The sequence below is a fragment of the Perognathus longimembris genome, chromosome 7, assembly GCF_023159225.1.
Source record: "Perognathus longimembris pacificus isolate PPM17 chromosome 7, ASM2315922v1, whole genome shotgun sequence".
Lineage (NCBI taxonomy): Eukaryota > Metazoa > Chordata > Mammalia > Rodentia > Heteromyidae > Perognathus > Perognathus longimembris.
Window position 1 is genome coordinate 23,570,789 of NC_063167.1, and position 24,182 is coordinate 23,594,970.

Genomic DNA, 24,182 nt, shown 5'->3' on the forward strand with positions numbered 1-24,182 from the left:
GTGGCTCACACCTGTAATCCTAGCTACTCAGGAGGCTGAGATCTGAGGATCATGGTTCAAAGCCAGCCGGGGCAGAAAAGTCCTTGTGAGACTCCTATCTCCAATTAACCACTCAAAAACTGGAAGTGGCGCTGTGGCTCAAGTGGTGGAGCACTAGCCTTGAGTAACAGAGCTCAGGGACAGCACTCAAGCCCTGACTTCAAGCCTCACAACTGGCCAAAGAAAAAGAAAGAAAGAAAAAGAAAAAAAGGAAGTACCTCAGACCAGAAGCCAAGGCCAGAGTAGGAGGTTTTTTACAATTATTAAGCCCCTGCTCAGCATTTTGACACTTACTGTATCTTTCCGTGGCATGTTTCCAGACAAGGAAAAAGAGGATGGCTTTGTCAAAGAGCAAGATGAAGGAAAGAATTCCATCCAGATGGGACTTGACAGCTCTCCTGGTCGAACTTTTCCTACTTTGACTTGGAGTAAAGGGGAAGACATCTCCAGGCCTTGGTTTCTTTGTGTACAAACCAGAGCCTCTCACTCCACATGAACATTTAGCAACCTGAAGGAAATTCCACTATTACTGATGGGGAGGCTTCCTCTTAGAGGTCCTTGTCACATCTGGACCAGACTGGATAGGAGCATGTTGAATAACTCACCAATGGGTGGAACCAGATGGCCTGCACCCTGTCCTCCACACATTTGGGGATCCAGGAGTCGGTACTCATCCCTTCTAGATGTGGGAGCAACCCAGAGGTATAAACTCTGGTGCATGTTCCATGAAAGGAGCCACTTAGAACCCATGTGACTCCACCCAACACCTTCCCCAAGGAAGAGTGGGCAGCTTAACATCTCTGGTCCACTCACCTGGAGTCTGCATTGGCCAACAGCTGTCAACTTCCTGGAAGAGAAGTCATCACCCCACAGGGAGGGACTAAGGCCCTCAGGCTGCACCCTACACATTTGGGAGGCCCCCAGCTGGGCGGGGCCACCACTTCCTAAGACTAGCTCAATGAAGGAAGAATGCAGAAAAGGGAGTAGAATACCCATTGAATCCTGGTAGGACTAGAGACATCCACAGTCTGCAGCAAGAAGCTGGCTGGGGTCTTGGCCAGAACTGAAGCCAGCTCAGGAGGGTCCTGATGTTGAAGCTGGAGTGGGGCTTTGGAAAACCCCTTCTTGCCTTACCAAAGGCCACCTCCCACTCTCTTTGTACATGGAACCCCAGCCTCCCAGGGTGAGAACAGCAATCTGAACATCCACTACTCCCTTAGCACCAAGAGATGCTGACATGTAGGAAACCCTACCTCAAGTCTGTCAGGGACTGACAGGGTTGAGAAATCAGGAAAGATTATGACTGGGAAAACTAGTTCAATTCTCCTTTAAGGACATACAGATGTCCTAGAGTACCATGGCTGGGACCAGGACTTTGGGAATTGGCTTCTAGGGGGAAATCCTGGCGCTGTCATCTATGTGACCACGAGCATGTCCTCAGGCTTCTTGGGGTCACAAATTCTTCATTTGCCAAATAGGCATAACTGGACCATCTCACTGGGCAGCTGTGAGGGTGGAGGAAACGCATCCACCAAGTGCCTAGAACACTATCTGGCATGTTAAGTGTCTGGTAAACACTGATGCAGTGTCTTCCCTGGTTTCAGTCAAGCTTTGGTTGTCCTTGTTTGGCTTTAATGCTAGTCTGACTCTCGGGGCTGGGGCAATAAGGAAAGGGAGTGGTTGGGGAGACAGAAAGAAGAGTCCGTAGCTCCCTGGGACACCATGTGCTAAAAGAGAATACACGCTCCCCGCCCCCCATTTCCACCCCCCCAAAGGGGCCTGGCAGCATAGGGATCTGGGAACTCTGGAATACTCCTGTCAGTGGACTCTTCCTTCAAACCCTGGAGGAGTGGGGTCTGCTCCATAACTCTCCTGAACCATGTTGCCAAGTTACCACAGCTGACTCCCGAAGCTGTGGACCCCAGTGAGTTAACAGGTTTCCGTGGCCCTGTCTTCTATTGGTTCCAAGCACCCAGGAGGTGGAGACACGAGATCTGCTGCCCTGCGGTAGGCAGGGGACCTCAGCATGACCTCTCCGGAGATGAGAACAATGAGGGCCACTCAGACTTTCCCAGAAGCCTAGTCCCCTGGAGTGAAGATCACTCAGTTCCCACAGCACAGCTTGGTCTGAACTTGACCCTGAGGACATATGGCCCTGAACAAGGCACTAAGGAGAATCTTATCTTCCTCCCAGATGGTGTCAGCAGCAGGCCACTCACGCCACATCCCTGCCGTGACATCCAAAACTACAGGCCAAGGCCGCTGTATTCCCAGAGAGGGGACCAGGCCAGAAAGACCAGCTGTCTAGAATCCCTAACTGGAAGTGCTTTTGAGTCTCAGGATCCCCAAAAGTTTGGATTTGGGGGGGATAATCTGTGTACCCAAAGTGTATCCAATCAGGCAGAAATGAAAGCCAGCCCCGAGTGCCAAGAAAGCAGGAGCCCTGGTTTGATCCAGAATTTAATCCACTCGCAGAGTTGGAGCTGGAGCTGGGCAGAGGAAACATCTCCTGCATTAATCTGAAACGTCCCACTGCCACCTGGCTCCAGGGGCCTCTGGGAAAATGAAACTTCAGGACTGGGGAGAAGCCAGATTTACAGGCACTTCTTTCAACTATGTACCTTTCTTCTTTAGCCACCTCTCGACAATATCCTCAGGGCACTCTTGACAACTGACAACCCCACACAGCCATTATAGGTATCCCCAAGCCCACTGACCAGCCATGAGGAGGGTGCCAGAAGCCTGTGCCTTCTAGGGGTTGGGGAAGCAGCCTTTGCCTTTTGGCTACAAACCTCTTCAAGCAGAAGGCAGCAGCTTTGCAAATGCCTCCTATTCTGCAGTCCTGAAGGAGATGAGAAAGGGCGAATGTGTGTGTGTGTGTGTGTGTGTGTGTGTGTGTGTGTGTGTGTGTGTGTGTGTCCCCTATTATCTAGGCCCAATTAGTCACTGGGACTGTGTTGAAGTGATGGGCCTGCGGCCACCGCGCAGATTGCAGGGAGTGAACAAGGACAGAGGTTGTTAAAATGCTCCTGCTGAGCTCCGCTTGCCTGTGCCTTGTCCTCCTGCCTCAAAGACATGGTAATGCGAAGGGGACTTGCCGAAGATTCTCTGCCTGGCACGGCACAAGTTTACTTCCCTCTGGTAATGCTGCCCTGGAGATTCACAGCAGCAGCCTGAGGTCAGCTGCATGCCCAATGGTGGAAGAAAGATCTGGGAGCATCCTAAATGTGCTGCTGCCGGCCTTGGGGTGGAGTTCTCCACTGGGGTCCATCCCACCTGCGGCTACGGAACACAGCCTGATATGTTGCACTTACTAAGTGGATACGGTGGGCCTGGCTGGGACAGCCACTGGGAAGACCCTGGGAAGTGTGCCAGAGCCAGGCACACTGTAGACCTCAGATCTTGGGAACTGGGCATCTTACTGTTAATCTGCACCTAAGACTTGGGTTCCTTACCCAGAAGGGGTCCATAATGACAGTCCTCTGAGGGAGACTGTCCTCACCATCTCTGAGGTTGGAAAAGGCCTCCATGAACAATAGCTAATGACAGTCACCGAGGGAGACTATCCTCACCATCTCTGAGGCCTCCCTCCGTGAACAATAGCTATTTACAGAGTGAGACCAGATACCCTTGCCTTTGAGAAGCCTCCCTTTCAGGTGGGGATCAGAATTCAGGCCTGCACGGAAGCCCACAGAAGACAGGGTACATGCAGGACAAGGAAGAGAAAAATGAACTCAAAAGTCCTCCCTGTCTTGTTCTTACTCCTGCTCATAAAAACACAGCTCTTCAAAATACTCCCTCTCCCTCAGAACCCCACTGAGAGCCTCTCATAACAGCAGGACAACAGCAGGACAGCCACCAGTCCTGGCCCAGCTGGGGATGTCTGTAGTGGGGGGGGGGGGGGAACTGTGGCACACAAGAACATGGGAAGAGAAGCTGAAAACCCAAAACTGTACATCAAAGACTCAACTTTTATATACTAGCTATCTTGACTTAAAAAACTACAACACCTAATTAAACTTAAAGCTGAATTGATAGAATGGGGTCCTGGTGAGAAAAAAAAAACCCACATAGAGAATTCCTTGACTTCCAACAGAAGGGTTTGTCTTCAAGAGAGTAAACCACTAAGAAGTGCTATACTGCTTTGTGTCAAGAAAAAGATTTAAACACACACACACATACACACATACACACACACACACACACACACACACACACACACACACACACGGGAGCCAGGTGCTGGTGGCTCATGTTTATAATCCTACAGTGGCTAAAATCTGAGAAACATGGTTTGAAGCCAGCCTGGTTAGGAAAGGCTGTGTGACTCTTAGCTCCAATTGACCAACAAAAAGCCAGAAGTAGAGCTGTGGTTCAAGTGTTAAGAGCACTAGCCTTCAGCACAAAGCTCAAGGACAATGCCCAGGCCCTGAGTTCAAGCCCCAGGACCAGCACAGTATAAAAAAGCAAAATAAGGGGCTGGGGATATAGCCTAGTGGCAAGAGTGCCTGCCTCGGATACACGAGGCCCTAGGTTCGATTCCCCAGCACCACATATACAGAAAACGGCCAGAAGCGGCGCTGTGGCTCAAGTGGCAGAGTGCTAGCCTTGAGCGGGAAGAAGCCAGGGACAGTGCTTAGGCCCTGAGTCCAAGGCCCAGGACTGGCCAAAAAAAAAAAAAAAAGCAAAATAAAATTTAAAAGATGAGCAGTCTGAGACAAGCACAAGAGGGGCTTTGAGTCAGATGATTACACATGGATGTGTGTTCTGAAAACAGAAGGTCTGTCTTACTGCCCAGGTACCTCAACGAGCAGATCCTGGATGAGGTAAGGCCTCCAATAGGAAGGAAGAGTAGAAAGAGGATACTCAACAGGCATCCCAAATGGAGAGCCACAAATGTCGAAGCCTGGGAGTTGGGGGTAGCTGTACTTGCATGGAGCTGCTTCTGCATGCTGGCCAAATGGCTTATGCATAGTCCTGGCAGCAATAGGCCACAGGAGGGCACTTCCCATGGACAGGAGTGGGCAGAGGGGAATGTGGTGCAAAACCTCAAAGTACCGGATCCCTGTACCACCTCCACAAGGGAAAGGACACCAGGGCCTGTCCCCATAGTCATTGAAGCTGTCAGCAAACGTTGCCTAAAAAGGCTGGAGAATGCAAGTGCCCTTGCTCTGGGGAGCAAGAGGCTGGAGCAGAGGGAAGACAGGCGGGGCCAGGTGACCACAGCAACCTCTTGGACAAGGAGACAGGCCAGAAGTGTCCTTTCCCAACTAAGCTAGTTCCAGATCCCGGTTTTCTGTCATGTGAACAGACAAACGAGTACTTCCTGAACACCCACTATGCACAGAGAACTACGGTAGATCCTGGTATCTATCATTCAATATAGCAATAGCAATATAGATAGATAGAGCACAACTATTACACAATCATTACTTTTCAATTAAAAATAAAATTTAAATGAGGAAAATTACTTTGCTTCAAAAAAAAAAAGCCGTATGCTGTTGCTGCTCATATGATTTTTGTGATGGTATCAGACAGAACCTACCCAATACCCTCTCTGCATTACCCCAGGTCCTCAGTTTCCTTCTCTATGTGAGACAAAATCCTTGCCCTTAGAAAGCCAGGTGTCCACAGCTCATGATTGTAATCCTAGCTACTCAGGAGATTGAGATCTTAGGGTCACAGTTTGAAACCAGTCCAAGCAAGGAAGTGTGTGAGATTCTAATCAATCACCAAAAAGCTGGAAGTGGAGTTATGGCTTAAATGGTAGAGTGCCAGCCCTGGGCAAAAACACCAAGTTAGAGTGTGAGATCTTGAGTTTGGGCTGCAGTAGTCACACACACACACACACACACACACACACACACACACACACACACATCTCTGCCCCTATATTTGTTCTGAACACCAAATGATTGAATGTCTGGATGACGCTTAGCACAGTGTGCATGACTTGGTAAGTGGTGGATGAGTTACTACTTCTTTTATTAACACAGTGGTACTGTGTGTGCAGGAGGGAGCTGAAAATTCAAAGCAGAAGGAAAGGAAGAATGCCAAGGCCAGCTTCCACACCTGTCCAGCAGAAAGGGGTTTCCTTCCTCCTCCACATCTGCTACAGACAAGCAGGCATCTTTACCCTCAGCAGGTGAAGGGGCCCCTTCTCAGCCTGCCCACAGCAAACTCCGGATCCTTAGGAGGCCTTAAGGGCAAAGCCAGAGTCTATCTCTTTCTTCCTCAAGTCTCCCAGCCAGGTTGTCAGAGGGACCTAGGACTCCATGTAGGCGGGCGGAGCTATGTGGCCAGATCTACTAGTCCGGACCAGCTCCCCAGAGGAGACAGAAAGGATTGGCCAGCCTGCTATCTGAGGACCGCCCAATTCCTGTGGCCCTAGGAAACAGAACATGCCGAGAATTTTTTTTTCTTTGATCAGTTGTGCAGCTTGGACCAGGGCCTGGGTGCTGTCCCTGAGCTTTTTCTCCATCACTTTGAGCCACTGCACCACTTCCAGTTTTACGGTCGTTAATTGGACTTTCCTGCCTGGGCTGGCTTTGAAACGTCATTGTCTAGTCAAATCAGGGAGCTGTGTATGGGGCTGAAAGGTGGAGCTGTCCTTCAGACATCAAGGTAACATCAATAGCACCAGCAAGGCCTCACAGCACAGGCCTGAGAGCCAGGGCCCTTTTGGATGAGAGTCTCAGACAGGAGACCAGAACAAAACTCCATTCTCCAAACAACGCTCCATTCTCTCCACATATATACTGCCCTGCCCAACTTTTCACACCTAGACCACTTAAAATAGATTCTTGATGAGCAACCAGCTTCTACTACCCTTGCAGTCACATCCCATAGCCATGGGGCTGCAAATTTGGTGATATTGCCCTCCCTCAGGAAGTCCTTAGTGGCTTCCCAGTACCATTGGGATAAAGCCCCACCTTCTCTCTGTGGCTTGCACACCCCTCCAAAAGGACCGCTGCCCAGGCCCTTTGTTTCCCATCCCTGTCTGCTAGCTCTGTTCAGTGAGCTGCCTGGAATTGTTTAAATACTAGGGTAAAAGATATGAAGCTGTTGGTATTTGACCGGCAATGTAATACCACTACCAGCCCCTTGGGCATTTGTACATCCTGTTCCCCGTTCCAAGAACACCCCACTCACTCCTTCCTACCTTCTTCACCTAAGGGTCCCTTTCTACTGCTTCTGGTCTCAGCCAGAAAGTCACTTCCTCCAGGAAGCCTTTCCTGATGCTTTCCCTTCTGCAACATGTTTTGACATCTGCTTTTTTTCTCTTGCCAGACTACAAGCTCCATGAGGGCCAGGATCATGTCTTCATCGCTTGCTCATAGCCCCAGCACCTGGCACAAGGCTGGTACATCCTATATGTACAGTAAAGTCTCTGGGAACGCACTGTGAATGAGGCGTCCACTCCAATGGGCTGGCAAAGGACCGTGGGCCCTTTGTTTCAGATACTAGTTTCTGCATCTACAAAAGGCAGCTGTCCACATCAGAGAAATAAGCAAATTAAATGGCACTTCTGTACAAGAATGTTATTAGATGGGTCCATCCTTGGAGGCAGCTGCAGACTAATGTCTTGCAGACCCCAGGCATGGCCACAGGGTGGGCTTCAGAGGACAGAGGAAGGAAGCACCTGAGCTAGCAGTGTTCTCTCCAACTGCCACATTGAGCTTGGCCTTCGTGCAGTTTGTGTAACCTGAAGCAGACTCTCCCTGGCCTTTTCAGAAAACCTGGATGTTTACAGCATGGCTGGCCTGTTTACTGCTGTGTATGCCTAGAATTTCAGAATGAGAAGCACCAGGGGCTCCTCTGTCACATCTCTGGCCAACTTCTACTTGTGTATCCATAACAGGAAATGGACTGATTCCCCTCCTCTGTCCCCCCACCAATGTATCTTACTCATTCTTCAAACTGCACTGCACAGGAAATCACTGGTACTGAACCAAATCAGGCCTCTCAGACGCTCACCCCACTGGCCTCTATTCAGCTGGGACCCTTCCCTTGGAGATTTAGAGACAGCTGCTCCTACCTTTGGTCAATCTCCATGTTCCAGTCTTTGCACACACTTCCATACCTGTTCAATGAGAACAGGTAACAGACTGCTAGGGAGAGAGTACCAACCTTTGAGCTGAAGAAGACTGAGCTGCAGGAGTCTCAGAGTCCCTCACCAGAGGCCTGGGATCCAGACTGAGATAGCAAAGTGGCTTTAGAAGCAGCCGCCTTCTGCTCACTGAGTCAGGCTGGGAGACTGTCTGCCCACCTCAGCCTCCCCTCCGCACGCCCCCCCCCCAGCACTGCCTGGGAAGGGGGGAGATTGATGCCTGCACTGACGGATCACTCCAATGTATTAGGTAGATAAAGAAATTGATTATTCCATAAATCATTGTCGCTATGAAAAAAGCCCATTTTTTTAAAAAAAGAAAATATTATAAATCTGTCCAAGCCCCTGTTGAGTGAAAGTGTAGCCATTTTAATTTAATTGCCTGAGAACTTCTTTGCTACAATCCTGGAAGTAAAGCCCATGAAGCCAATGACTCCTAAGCTAGGTTCCCCACTTTCCAAGAAAGACCAGATCAGGGCCCTGGACGAGAGGAATTTACATTGCAGCAGGAAGAATGGAATTTAGACAGACTGTCTAGGAACTGTCACAATAGAAGGGATAGAATTCTATTCCTTGGAAACTTAAAAATTGGATTCTAACTCCTGGATCTACTTTCTCTTCCCTGTGCAAATGTGAATTCCAGATGGTTCTGTGCAATTATGCTGAGACAGAGAACTGGGCAAAAGGCCCCCTTCAGGAAGGACTTAAGGACATGGTGTGGTGGCTTACAGGGTTGAAGAACAGTAACAGTGGTGAAATTATTTCCACAAGGCCAGAGCAAGAAGTAGATAGAAGTGAAGGGTAGAAGGGAAAAACAAAAATGACTTCCCCCCTGAGTCAGCTGTGTGGCTTTCAGCTCATCTCTGTGCCTCTCTGAGCAGCAGTGTCTCCCCAAGACACAGGAAAATGACTCCGGTCTGACATGTGAAGGGGTGGTGACCTCTTATCACTGAAGGTTGCCTGCTCAGACCTACCCCAAAGTCAAAGACGCCATCCAGCCCAGGGGTACAGCTCCCCTCTCCCTGACCCCTTCGATCCCCTGCCCTGGGTGTTCCAGACACAGAGTGGGCGCTCCATAATGTTTGGTGAATCAATGAGTCAGTCCTAGTCCATGTGAAAAAGACAGGAAATAAACACAAAATTACAAACAGCATAAAAATAGCCACATTCCCAAAGCAGATCCCCCTCGCATTCTGTAACTCTTAGAGGAAACGGCAAAAAGCCCCAAAGTGCCTTTAGATTTGCCCAAGATATCTCAAACCAGGACCCTTCAAGTAGCCTTAAACTGTAGATACCGAAGCCCACTACTCCCTTCCTACCCATTCTGTCTTCCTGTCCTTGGAAAGGGTGCTATCTTATCTCCTAAATCCCTGGGGTCTATTTACATAAACCTCACTCCTGATTCAGAGGTAAATGCAAGTTCTTTGGACTCTTTCTAATAATTTGCTTTCTCCAGCCCTTTGACTTCCCGCCCAGGTATCCCCAGCTGATGCTCAGTGACAGGGTCAGCAGGGAGCTGAGGTTGCTCTGACTACAACCTTCCTACCTGGGTGAGGCCTCTGCCCCTCCCACCTCCGGCATCAGGTGTCACAGACACGAGCCAGGTGGTGGAGCACCTGGAGACAGGGCTCCTTGGGGGAATGCCACAACGCTGTGACACATTTATTCCCCACCACCTGAACGAGAAGTAATTTTATTTATTAGCAGAAAATACGGCTCTATTATAGGTATGCAGGGCTCGACGGCTCAGGAAATAATAACAGAGAAAAATACTTTTAAGAAATCACATTTAGCAGGATAAAAATACATTACAGAAGCCTACTTACCCAATGCTGACAAGCTAAGCAGAGACGCGGGGTATCAGGTGTGATATTTGACAATGGAACGTTCATTCGATTTGTCATCTCTGCTGCTCTCTGGCAGACACGCCATACAAGGCACCAAAAGACTTAAGAACAATTTATGTGGCAGGAGAAAAAAGGAGAAAGTTCTAACCATTAACTTCATCTTCCTTTACTGTGCATCCCTTGATGTGATCAACCGCAAGGAATAGCTCTTACCAGCCCTACTGTGTGACTGCTCAGCACACACTCTGATTTGAGAACACAAGTCCTGCAGGACCCGCATCTGACAGATGCGGTGGTGAGACTTTACAGGGACCACATCACCCAGTCTAGAAAAAGAAGACTGTAATAAAAATTTAACCAAAAATAAATAAATAAATAAAAATTAAGAGAAGGCTGTGAGCAGATGCTGCTACTGGATACCCTCTGAGTGGAACTGCTCTCCGTGGTACTGAATGCAGAGGTCAAGGAATACAGAAGTCAAGGGTGACCCTTAATCTCTCCACCTCTCAGGGGGCCACTCCATTACCCGAGAGTTTTGTAAGCCCACGTGGATCCAATTGGTTTTCTCTCTGTGCATGGAAAAAATTAAAAATGTTTCATAGCCAGGCACTGATGTCCTAGCTACTCAGGAGGCTGAGATTTGAGGATCATGGTTCGAAGCTAGACTGGGCAGAAAAATCCATGAGACTCTTATCTCCAATAAAATACTCAGAAAAAGTCAGAAGTGGTGCTGTGGCTCAAGTGGTAGAGCATTAGCCTTGAGCAAAAGAAACTCAGAGACAGAGCCCAGGCCCTGCACAAGCTTCAGCACCAGCATAAAAAGAAGAGAGAGAGGGAGAGGGAGAGGCAGAGGGAGAAGGACAAGGACAAGGACAAGGAGAGGGAAAAGGAGAGAGTAGTTTCCACATTGGAATAGTGTAGTCTATTTAGCTCTCAAGACCACAAATTTAGTCAAATCCATGACTTGGTGACAGAAACCAGTGGTCCCCACTAGCCAAAATACTGAGGCAGGAGGATTGCTTGAGCCTACAAGTGCAAGGCTAGCCTAGGAAAAAGAGTAAAACCATCTCTCAAAAGCAAACAAACAAAAACCTCTGCCATTTTCAAGCCTACATGCATGCACAGGCATGTGGGAAGGGAAAAGTAGACAGGAATTTTCTTCTAAAGAACATGAGGACCCATCTGGGTTTTTCCACAGCTCACCAAGAGACCTGGCCTATGTCATTTCTCTCCTTTCTTCCTCGGTCCCCCAATCTGTATGAGATAAGAATAGAGATATGTCATTCTCTCGGGGTTCCGACTCTTGAGGTGCCTTCACTGGCACTCTAGTTCTTCCAGGGACTTGGAGTACCAGATACCATCACTCGGTTGGCTTCCTGTACCAGATACCATCACTCGCTTGGCTTCCTCCAGCATGGAAAAATTTCCTGGATGCAGAAGGAAACCACCAGGCTCTGCTTCTCAGAGACTCAATCTCTCTACTCAAATCTCCTCCAGCCCTCAGTCCCCACAGACCAGCCATAATTCAGCTAAACCTGAGAGTTCACCCATATTTTATTTACTGATTCGATGTTACGAGACAAGTAAAATAGACGGCTGTCACCTCTATTAAACTGGGCAGGAAAAATGGCCATGTAGTCAACAGGCTCTTTCTGCTCATGATGTGTCATCTGTTTCCCCAGGGAAGGAAGCAAGCAAAGGGGAGGGCCTGGCCTTGGGGACAAGTCCAGTCCTGCTGCATCCAGGAGGGGGAAGCTCGAGACTCCGTCGTAAACCATCTCACCCACACTGACACAGCAGACAGAGCTGCTGGTCAGTCAGAACTGGAACCACGACCTAAGTTCTGTGATGGAGGCCTGCTGCCTCCTTGTCCTTGTAGAACCAGCAATGTGGTGAAGACCAGGAAAGGAGAGGCCCTTTCTGCCTGGCAGTTATGCAACAGGTAGAGCAACCTGACAGCTGTCTGAGTGATCTGCCCATTAAGGACCAGACAGCAGAACTTCTCTTCCTTGGATCGCATCCCAGAAAGGCTGAAGGACAAACGGATAGGAGGCAGGGGCAGTCAGAAAAGGTGGGAAAACCAAGACCTCAGTCTTCTAGAAAAGATACTCAGTCCAGATAGTCCAGCCCTAGCCAGAAGGTAGAAAAGATCTTGGCATGAAGTTGCCTAAGGGGTATGTCAGAAGGATGCCATGATTAGCAACCTGGCTTCCTGAAAGACTCAAGTCTTTCACAGATCCCTCACAGGCAAAATGGAAAAAGTGTTGAGTGGAGTGACACGGCATAGAAGTTAGGTATCATTACATCCACATGACTATTTATCAATGCATTCATTGACTCCACAAATCTTTGCAGACATCTCTGATGAGGCATGCACACACTGTACTACAGATGCGCTGGGGAAAGTAGCAAACAAAGCAGCTGTGGTCCAGGCTGGCATGATGCCCACCTTTTAAGGTAACAAAGACTAAGAAATATAGCAAGAGCTAACAATGGCTCTTGCTAAAAAGGGGTAGAGGAAAAGCCAAGTTTGCTGAGCCCTGTGTATGAGAAGAAATTGGCCAGAAAGGAAAGCAGAGCCAAAGTCAGAGTGGGAGGAAAAGCACAAGCACATACCTTCTGGGGCTAGAGAGCTTGGGTATAATGGAGCAGAGAGTGTGAGTCAAGAGGCCAGCAAGGCCTAAAGAAGCCAGTGTGAAGCTGGGCTAAGGAATAGGGGAGTGGATCTGAGATCACTTGATAAATCCAACGAACTATGACGTCCATTATTTCCTATGACATGTTTGTGATAGACATAGCTGAAGTAAGGGCAGACACATGTTTATCCCAGGCTCAGACAGCATGAAGCATGTCAGACAACAGAACGGAGGACCCCAAAGCTTCACTGTTTGGAACTCCAGCCATAGTATGGGGCAGGCCAATAACCACGTCACTTCCCAACCACAGGTGCTGGAGGGGAGCAAAAGAAAAATAAGAGTGTCATTCATGCCCACCTTCCAAGGATGGAGCAATGGGAATAGGCCTGGTGTTCCAAAAACAATGTGCAAGAACAACTATCCAAAGATTCAACAGTAGAACTTACTGGGGATCAAGGATGGGCCTTATCAATAAGGCAATAAGAGAAGTTACAGACCAGTGACAACGGCAAATCATTATGAGTCCACCAGCGTTGTATAGATCAAGAGAGGGAAATGATTGCTAAAAATCATGCTGAAATCATCTGGAGTTGTGTGACTAGACATTAAAGCTGAGATCTAAGAAAGTTATAAACTGACTGGCTTTAATAAATAAGCAATATTGTGGTCAGCATTCAACACCATGCTGGCGGAATTAGGCATCTTCAATCCAGAGAGATGCTTTGATGTTTCTGCAGGGGTGTAGTTTGGGACTGAGAGGACACGTGAACTAGAATCAGGAGACAGAATAACCACAGCAGTAAGAGTAATGGGTGGCATTTTTGAGTGTCTTCCAAGCCCTAAGTACTCTATATGCGTTAACTCCCTTAATCCTTACACAAACACCATGAGATAAGGTATTGCCATTAACATCATTACTTTGCGAGACTGGACAATTTATTTTCCCAAGATTACAAAGATAGGAAATCATGAAGACAGTCTTCCAAGTCAGGCTGCTTAGATTTGAGACCGGTGGCCTTACCCACAACACCAGACTGAGGACACTCAGTCCATTTTATGTCCTTTATTCCAGGCAAGGAAGGCTCACAATTATCCCATGAGGTAAAGTCTATTGTCCTCATTTTAGAGAAACCAAGTGACTTACCTCAATCCAAACAACCAGGAGGGAAGGAAGGAATGAGACAGACAGATTACAGAACCTACATTCTCAAGGTCCAAAATGTATTACCTTCCCAGGAACTTCAAACAGACCCATTTCAGCTTTTTAGGGGGGAAATTTGCCACCCAGATTGGCATGGGCCTAAATATTTGCAATGTCTAAAAGTGGGGTGTTTCTTGTTACAGGTAATACCCGATTAGAGGCGAGTTATCCACCTAAATGTATTCCCCTGACCTCAGGGGTCTCTCTCCAAGTGCAGTTCTCGCACCAGCATCACCTTTAACTGGCCACCTGTTCAAGAGCTGAATTCTTAGGCTTCACTCCAAACCCAATGAATCCCAAGCCTTGGGGATGGAGAGGGGGTGGCAATCTTTGTGTGAATGAGTTTCAGGTGATTCTAATGCAGGCTAGTGTTTGAGCATCAAATGTCTAGATGACCCCTGGGGTTCTTTGCAGCCTAGATTCTATGATTCTCCACTGTAGACAGGAAATGGGATGCTTTGGAGCCCTGGTAAGTCCTTGGCTCCCAGCTCTTGCTTTTCCGCCCAATTGGGCAGGTTTTGGAATAGCATATCTCAGTTCTGCAAAGCAGATGCAGGGAGGCTTTGCAGAAGTCACTCCGCCTCCCTTCCCCGTTCCCATATTTAAAGAGCTCATCTCTGCAGTTGTTCTGAGAACTCTATAAACCCCCTTCCTTTGGCAGCCCATTTGCATCCATCCCTTTAATAGCACAGGACTTAATTGTCTCCTATGGATTGGAACCCTCTTGACACAAACCAGAATCTCAGCTCCTTCTAGATTCTTTTTTTTCCCCCTTTCTGCCCTCCTTAACCACTGTTCAGCATGGCACCAAAGGATTTAGAGTCGAAGCCCGCCACTCCCTCTGGATCTCATTCTATCTCATTATCTCTGATCTGTAAGATCACCATAGGGACTCTTTGCTCTCCAGCTTTTGCCCAGGGCTTCATTACCTGGTATCTCCCAGGAGAGACAGCATGCATATCCCCTAGAGCCCAGCCTCCACACAGAGACTCTCTCTGGTCCCCATGGGCCTGTCCAGGAAACCAAATCAGACTCTCCATCCAGGAAGGGCCCAACAGGATTTCCCCAAAACACCCCTCAAGAGCATATCCTCTAAGGAGGATCTTCCCAGCTTTGCATATAGGCAAAAGGCACTTCAATTACAACGCTGCAATGCAGAGACCCAGTGCCCCTACCTGGGGGCTACAGGTGTGTGATAAATAATGTTCCAGGACCATCCTGGGATGGACACTTCTCCTACTTCTGTGATTGGCACAGCTGCAACTCACCCATTTCACTTTTGAGGCACAAGGGATAAAATGCCTGCCACATGCAAGGTTAACACAAAGGGTACATGAGTATCAGAGCTCAGGCTGATGGCAGAGACATGGCCCCTGTCCTTGGGACACTGTCTTTTTTCCTCCTAAAATGTATTACGCATCCATCACTGTGCAAACAGCCTTACATACTTTATCTTCTTTAATCCTCACCCCAGCTCAATGCAGACAATGCTAGAAGGCTAAAGGGTACAGAATTTCTAATAGGTCAGAAACAGTAGACTCTAATCCTACCCAACATCAACACCTTTATCTCACAGGTGGGAAAATAGAAGCTCTCAGGGGAAAGAGACTTGCCCAAGGTCATACAGCAAGTTCGTGTTATTCTCACACTCAAGTGCAAACCCATGGCATTTGATCAAACCTGACAAACCATGATTCTGAGGCGTCCACAAAGAAAAAAACTCAGACATGACATGTGAACACATAGAGCTACGTGAAAGAAAAAAAAAAAAGATCCATCGTAGAATAAATAAGATGCAATATTTGACTCCCAAATATGCCAAATATGTATTGTGCCTCTTGGTAGTGAAGGGAGAGAGATGATGTTCTTGATCCCCCGGGGCGGGGGGGGGGGGGGCAGCGAGCTGCTTATCCGAAGCAGGTGGTGCACACAGGAGAGTTAGAAAACCCAGCTCCTCCCCCAAAGCCCAACCACAGTCAACAGTGCTAGCAAATAAGGGATAAAGGTCAAGGCAGGCAAGGAGGAGCAGAGCTAAGGGAAACCAGAGCAGGGAGGAGAAGGAAATGACAGAGTAGGGCAAAAGGCAATGCAGACCCTGGGGGTAATTCCAGAGGAAATAAAGGAGGGAGAGAGGGCAAAGAGATGGTGCAGAGGGCTCTGTGGCAATGGCCGATATAAAATGCTGTGAAAGGGGAAGAAAAGGAAAATCAGAATGAACTATTATTGTCTTTGAATTCAGTCCCTGGCTTTCAATCTTTCCAAACCACACTACTCAAGATCCATCTGGTCTTGGCCTCCTCCTCTGTGGGGAAGCAGAAGGTAGGTAACTGGACTCCAGGAGCACACCCAGAGGCTGGGGCAGGGGCAGGATTTAAGGAAGCACTTACTCTCACATGGTCAGCCACTATTTGAAGGCCTCCTTAAATCCTGACGCCTTGCTACCTCACCCACCTCTGGCCTCAGACCTCAGGAACAAGAAGAGATGCTCATCTTTGGAGAGCATCTAAGGGCTTACTTTTTAAAAGACATACTTATTTGACTCCAGGAGACAGGCAGAATCATCCCCATTTTGCAGGCAGAGAAATAAAAGCCCTGAAAAATAACGAGATCCTCTGACCATCCCTATTTCCATGTGGTCACAGCTCACTGCTGCCACTGAGCGATGTAGCTTCTTCCACTAGGGAATAGCCAGGCTTATCCCAGGCTCTCCCTCACCTCCTGGGAGAATGGACACACAGTGGGGAGCAGAGCAGGGCTGGCTGGGGTAGAGGTGACAGGGAAGGGGAGACTGGAGAGGTTGTTGCACCTGAGTACATGTACGCCTCCACATCAAGCACAGTGACTACAAGGCCGCGACAGGGAGTCTGGGGTTTAGTGTCAGTGCACCACACACCACACTGCCCACCAGACTCAGTTCCTGACCAGGCAGCCTCCATTCAGGAGCTACAACTGTGACTCTTATTTGAAAGTGGAAAACCCATAAAGCCTGTTAGTTGGAAGGGATGTTGAGAGGAGAGGGGAGGAAACCAGGTAGGAAAAGGAAGACGAGGGAAGGATAAGAGAACAGACAAATCCTCCCCACCCCCCATCTTGCCAGGTCAAGAGGGTGAGGCAGAGGTGTTGGGAAGGCACACACATAGGGTCCTGGGTTCAAAGCTCTGACAATACCTTTAAGGACAGCCTGGTGGCCACCACAGAGAACTAGAGATCCCAGGGTAGAGGAATTTCTTGGATGAACTGGCCCCCACCCAAGGGAGATTCTGGCTTTGAGTTAAGGCTTATATCATAGTCCTGGGCAGAGTCCAGAAGGCCAGACCAGGTGGGGAGCAGGAAGTATGAGGGTATGCTACCACACACACTTTTTCCCCCAGAAGAAACAAGTCTGCCACGTGACTCATCAGTGAAGCCACCCTGATGCTGAACACCGGCACGGCGGTGGTGGAACCTAGCAGAGGCCGGAACCCTTCTCAGTGACTGGAACCAGCTCCGTGGAGAGGAAGGCCTGCCTTAAGCCCCTTTATAAACTGTTGCTTTCTGCCTTCTGCCTATACAACCAGCCTACAGCACCATAGCTGCAGGCAGGCTGCCTGACACTCTTTTCCTGCTTTTGCCACCTGGAGGGGGAGGGGGCGCTAGTGATCACAGACAAGCAAGTTCACCAAGTGCAAGGGAGTCTCCCTCATTGCCTGCAGAGACTCAATCCATTGATGAGGGACGGGTAGCTATGTTCACTGAGCAGGTACTATTTACCCTCATGCCTAGCTGTTGTTTGGAAAGCACTTAACACGGTGTTGGCAGCTAATAAGAGCTCTATAAATTGGGGGCATGGTGTTGTTGTTTTATTATTTAGATGTTGCTGCAGACCCAGTGGGGGCCCCAGGCTGGAGGCTTGTGGCTATCTCAACACAGACACACTGCCATCTGCTGCTGCTGCTGCTACGGAGCAACCAGCAGCACCTGGGAGAAAAGTGCTCCAGGAAAAACAAGTCCAAGGCTGGGGTGGCAGCCCCCTCTGCATCAGATCACGTCTACACTCGGCCCTCCACACCTCCATCATGAGAACTGCAGTCCCATCACTCCAGTGGACCTACTGGGTACTGGCCCTCACGGGGGGGGGGGGGGGGACGCGGGGGGCAGGGGCGGAGGGCTTGCTCAGGGAAGTCCATCAATGCTGTATCCAGGCAGGGCCTGGGGAACCTCCCCTGTTTCAGTGTGGACTAGCAGAGTAAAAGCATTAGGTCTCAGTTGCTTGGGGGAGGGAGGGGTGGCGGGGAATCCTGGGCAAGGAAGGCAGAGCTCAGACTGCAGCTGCAGGAGAAAAGGGAGAGAGGCTCAGGGCATCTGACTGTGACAGGAAGGGGAAGGCTGGGCCTCGGAGGATCAGGAACCACAGCCCCAGTGGCTGAGCACAAACAGATCCCTCCTCCCACTAAAAGATCACCCCCAAGCAGCCTGGAGCCTCCCCTACCTATATCCTCCAGCTCCTGCCAAAGAAGGGGCCGTTCTAATGTCCAAAAGGGGCACCTATGCCTTCTCTCTGTGCAAGGGGGCTCTGTTTCCTCTGGCAGGGACCCAGGGTCTATGTGAACACGGGGACCCAGGGAGGCTTCTAAGCCCAATGATGCTCAGTTGCAGGGGATGCAAGTGACCTTGGAAGTGCTTGCTAGGACTTCCATCCCCCACCCCTCCGGGCATAAACCACCTTTAAAAAAAACAACAAACAACCCAGGTCATCCTGACATCAAGAGATTGTTTATTTAGGGTAAAAGGCAAAGCAGCATCAAGAAGAAATTAAAGTCCAGATAGAGAAAAAGGAAAGCCCTGGTTGTAATGGGAACAGCTGGGCTGAAAAGTAGAGGCAGAAATTCCTCAAGTTTCTAAGGACCTCAGGCCACTCTAGGTCTTGTCTTAAGCTATTTACTTCTGGCGGGGGGAGGTGAGAGGGGGTGGGGGGGAACCCTATTGATCTTCATTCAGCTTCTGTCTGCTCCTACATGGTAGGATGTTTCAGCGCACCACTGGTCACTGAGAATTTCTCATTGTCTTACACACAGTGGCTCCCAAACTCCAGAGCGCAGCACTCTTTTGGGGCTATCTGGGAGCGGATCAGAAGAGTCACGGGTGGGGTTAGTTTGGGGAATTCTAGGAGAGCAGCATGCCTAGATCCCCCTGGGAAAGGCTGCTGCTGCACCTGCTGGGCCTCCGCACATGGAGGAGGCTCAGGACTTTGCAGCTGATTCCTCTCTATCTGTGGATGCTCCAAGAGGCCCCAACTGAGCCAGCACTTCCCTCCCACCCCCTATACACCTGCTTTATGTCTCTGCAGTCATTTGGCTTTGAATCTCCTCGCTGCCTAGCCAGAGATCGCTACCATCCACCCAAGTACCTCATTGCACGGAACGCTGACCAGGCTTCCCCAGCTGCCATCTCCCTCTATGTGGGTCCTTTCTCAAATTCTAAGCTGGCTTTGGATCCTACAGGCAGCAGTAATCTGAGAGAATATGGAACCATGGAACCTGCAATTGTGCTAACTGTTCCCACAGAAGACATATCCACCATGAAAGCCAATCACATTTTCACAGATGGGGAAACTGAGGATTGGGATGGAAAGGAGAGTGTGGTTTGATCAAAGTGGTCCAGTAAACTGGCAGCAGAAAACCCAAGCCCAAGATCATGGTCGTTGGAAATCCAGGACCCTATTGAAGGTGACTGACACCCACTTGGCTGAGAGGACCCATTGTCAAAACTGCTTTCTATATAAGTGAAGATCAGAATCCATCCAAACAGTAATAACAATGATAATAATAATGATAAAATGCCGAACAATATGCCTTGCAAACCTTCAATGAGCAACACTTGATAATCACACACAGAATACATCATCCACATATTCATATAAAATAATCAATGATCATTTTCCCCCCACAGACTACAATCCAATTACTCTCTCTCCCTCACTCTCTCCCTCTCTCTCCTTTGTTACTCGAAAACCATCCAAGCAATCAATGCCTTGACCTCTCCCTCTGATAGACACAATTACAAAAAGACAGAGCAATGCAATTCATCTATTCAAGACAGATTGTTTGAACACTCTGTCACACTGCTGAGCTATCCATCTCCTTGTCTAAGAGGAAATTTCAGCCCCCCCAAAAAGGCACAAAGAGCCAGGGCGGGAACAGTGCTCCCCAGTCCAGAGAGCCTGTCTTGCACCTGCAGGTAAACCTTTGCGAGGTCGGTGCTCAGTGTCGCCCGGCTGTTGGAGAAGGATTCCTTGGCTCCCAGTTCCAGCACCAGCCTCAAGAGCCAGAGGCACTCAGCATACTTCGAAGCCCAATTTCCGGAGCTTCAATTCTTGCAGCTCTAGCCAAGAGCCCTCAGATCCCAGGAAAAGGAGGGATGGGGAGAGAGGTGGCATCAGGTCTAGCCAAGGATGCATGTTTGGGTTTTAGCATGAGGTTCTTTCTCTCCCCCTTGCCCCCACAACCCTGTCCTCTGCACCACCACCACTGTAGCTCCTTAGCTTCCGCTTGGCTTTGAACACTGACTTAGAGGGGCAAAAACTCTGTTCCCTAGGCTGCTCCTAAGAAGCCTGGAGGACTCGGAGCATCCCATCCTCCATCCACGCTGGCACAGCTTCCGCGGTCATGCTTGGCACGGGCACAGAACCTCAGTTCTCAGGCTGGGAATCAAACGGGGCAGGGCTCTGGGATACAAACGGCCTGGGCCGACACGCTAATTAATCCTGGGGCTTAATATGGAGAAGATTAGAAGAGAGGATGGCTCTGCCATCCTTAATTGCATTATTACATGCTGCACCCAAGAAAGGGTGGGCAGGTTTGGGATGTACTCCTCTAGGCAGTGAGGAACCCTCTAGCCTAATTTCAATTTCATAGTGACAAGGGGCAGGTAAGGACAGCATCCTGCCCCTTTCGCAACTCACGCCTCTGGTCTTCACTCACCTGGGGGAGGGGGAGGTCTCTCTAGGCCTTCAAAGACCTCCATCCCAAATGCTGGGCTGGGAACACAACCCATCCCTCCCTGAATCCAGGAAGAAGAACCTGCAAAGTGTAGGATGGACACAACACCCTTAGATTCCTTTTTTCTCCCCAGGACACCCACCCTACCATGCAGATTCCCCCCAGAAAACAGAGGGAAGGAGAGACAGCACAAAGGAACCTCTGGTCTGAGTGAGGAACTCCCTATCCCTGGAATGTAACCAGGCTGGGTACTGGGGCAGGCCAAAGCACAGCGAGAAGGCAATTTGGGGTTGCCAGAAGCATCCTGGACTGCAAAGAGTTAACTCTGACTGTGGAGACTGTCCCCAGAGTCCCTTTTCTGTGCTGGGCCTACTTTGCCCCTGTATGTCCACTTGTCAGAGTCCTGGGCAGGAACTGAAAAACCCGAATGTGGGCACAACTGAGGACTGTGATCTGCCCCCACTCAGATGTCCAGTCTAACAGGGCCTGGAAAAGACAGACCCTGTGGGGTTTTCAAACTGCATCCTAGGAAAACATCAAGGCAGCCCGACATAAATTCCCTGCACCCCTTCCAGCCACCGGCAGCCCCAAGTCTGCATCTGGAAGAGCCATAGAGGGAAGGTGGCCTTGGCTAGGCAGGGCTCAGCCTGTCTTGAGCCTGAAGCTGGCGGTGGTGTCTCGCGAACCCAGGCAATCCAGGTCTCCCGCCCGATGCCGGGGCGGCAGGCCCGCGGTGACAGAGGCCCTTGCGTGGCTCTGCGTGGCCCAGTTCTGCCCGCAGATCGGCTGCCCTGGGACACGCACAGGTTAGTGCCCGGCTCAGAAAGCTGCCCACAGGGTGCTTTGGGTGGCCACAACAAAGTTAAAGCCCGGAGTAAGAAGCTCGGGAGAGAAGAAGCCCCAGAAAATCGCGCGCACAGACTCGCCAACCGCGGCCAGCTGCGGAGGGATTTCTGCTAACTTTAAAAACAGCTCGCATCCGATCTGTCGGCCGCCTTTCCTGACGGTGGCACCGTGCGGCCTCGATCGCTCCCTTCCCTCCTCCTCCGGTATCCCCGGCTGCGGGAGACCCGAGCCTCCGATGACCCGCGGTAGTGACCCACGGCGCGCGAGGGATGGGGTGGGTGCTTCTCCCTTGGCCCACGCCACAGGGTACACTGGGGGCCGCTAAGGCCGAGGGCAACCACCGTGCCAAGAGACCCGCTGCCCTGGTCTTGCGAATCCGCGCCCCCCACCCCCGCGCCCCAGCTGCGGTTGCTGGAGCCCGGCCCGCGGCGGGGGCGAGGCCCCCCGCAGGGAGCGAGGAGAGGAGAGAAGTTGGCGCCTTCCCCAAGGCTCCCACTCCGCGGAGAAGCGGGTCCCCCAGAACTCGGTCTGGAACCACTCACGCCGGCAATCGTTGCGAAATTCACACCAACACTCCGATTTGGGACTGGAGCCCTTTGCCACACTCCACCAGGTCTGCCCACCCAGGAGCGCGCCAAGGGCCCCTCGCCCACCGCGGCCCGGCTGCCTGCTCCCAGGAAGTCAGGCCCGTGACCCTGGCTGTTCAACTTTGTCTCCACCACGACGGGCTCCCCAGGGTCTCACCCAGCCCCAGCAGCCCAGAGAGACAGGTTGGGAAAAATCAGGGTCGCGTACAGAGAGAGCCCTCACCCACCCAACCCGTCTTTCCGTCCCAGCCCCGGCGCACAGAGACCCCCGCTCCCGGCTCCGGGGAGCCCTTACCGATCCGGATGACGTGGGGCATCCCGCGCGAGTCTGGGATCCAGAAGGCGCACACGAGGAGCCCGGCCCAGTATTCCCAAACCAGACTCCGGAGGCGCCGCCAGGGAGAGGTCATCGTTGGGCGCCGCCGAGCGTGCCCGGGGCGCGGCCGTGGCGGGCTCCCTGGGGCGGCAGCTCTAGGCGCGGGCGCGCAGCAGCCCCCGAGGCGCCGCCTGGCCCAGCCGCCCGGCTCCCGAGCGCCGCTGAGAGTGGGGGGCGCCCCGCGGCGCTGCGCACATCTTACTGGGGGGGCCGCCCCGCCGGCGTCCGCCCCGCCTGGCTGACGCCCACGGGCCGCCCGAGAGCGCAGCTCTCTTGGGGGCTCCACCCGGGCTCCGCTCGGACTCTGCTCGAGCTGCGGCTCCGGCTCGCGTCGGCTCGGCTCCCGCGCGAGCTCCCACCTTGCCCGGGCTGCCGGCTGCCGGGCGCTGGCGGGCGGGCTGCACGCGTCTCCGGCCGCTCCTCCTCCCAGCCGCCGCCGATGCTATCGCCCGGGCTCGCACAAAGCCCCGGAGTGGAGTTGCACGCGCGCACACACTCCCGCCCAGCCCCCTCCCCGCGCCCTGCCCCCCGCCTCCCGCGCCGCCCGCCGCCCGCGCTCCCTCCGCGCACTCCCCCGCGCGCACACTTCGCACTCACACTCGCGGGGGCGCACACTCGAGCGCTCACACCTGCGCGGAGGGCGGGGAAGGGGGCCCTGGACCCGAGGTGGGGGTTCGCGTCCGGAGGACCCAGACTCTCTTCGCTTCCCAGACGTCCCCATCCGCCCTGCCGCCCCCAGTCCCCTCCAACTGCGAGGGCACGGAGCCCGGGAGCCAGGCGTGGAGCGCGAGAGGAGCTGGCACCGCGAGCCGGGAGACGCGGCAGCCCAGCGGCCCGACCAGCTGGAGGAGACGCGCCTGCCTGCCGGGAGCAGCGACGCCGGAGCCCGCCGCCGTCTGCGGAGTCTCGCCGTTCCGCTCCCACGCGGCGGACCGCGCCGGCTGGACGGCGAGCGCCGGACTCGGACCCGGGGGCGGGTTTCCCTCCCCAGCCCCAGCCCTGGTGGAGGCAGGGTTGGGCCTGGGGGATTACAGAGGAGGAGGGAGGGTGGGCGGAATAGATCGAATGCAACGAGAAGCGTCCGCGCCGGGCCAGGGCGGGAAGGGACCGAGTCGGTCCCTCTGCGTGGAAGGCAGGACTGGACCGGGCACGGGCGCGGCAGGGACTTTGGGGAGAAACCTTCATTTTAGGGGGACGCGGGAGTTTGGGCCGCCGCTTCCCAGCCCATGGCCCCAACTCTGCAGAAGAGCTGGGGCCCCTTCCCTGCCCGCCCCTTCCTCTGGAAAACAAAACAAACAACAACAAAGCAGCTATTTTTCCACGGGATGGAGCGGGACGCACGAGGGCGGGGGGGGGGGGGGGAGAGACCAGCTGAAAGGGTTAACAAAATGTTGTTTATTACCAATAATATTTTTTTTCAAGTAGCGCCCGGTGTCGAGGGAAGAGGAGGGTTGTGGAGCGAGGCTGGAGCAGGAGGCTGCGAATTACGCAGTTAGGCGAGTTTAATGACCTTTTTGACAGAGACAAAGCGGTACCGATACACTAGATAAATAAACGGATCTG

At 51.6% G+C, this 24,182-nt stretch overlaps 1 protein-coding gene across 1 annotated transcript in view; it reads right to left on the reverse strand.

Annotated features, from left to right (window-relative positions):
• Grik3 (glutamate ionotropic receptor kainate type subunit 3) overlaps positions 1–22,747 on the reverse strand; it is a 210,664-nt gene extending 187,917 nt beyond the window's left edge. Inside the window, exon 1 of the mRNA XM_048350918.1 lies at positions 22,539–22,747. Coding sequence (XP_048206875.1) covers positions 22,539–22,653 — 115 coding nt within the window. The 5' untranslated portion in view covers positions 22,654–22,747. The remainder of the gene's footprint in view (positions 1–22,538) is intronic.
• Between the last annotated feature and the right edge of the window lie 1,435 nt (positions 22,748–24,182).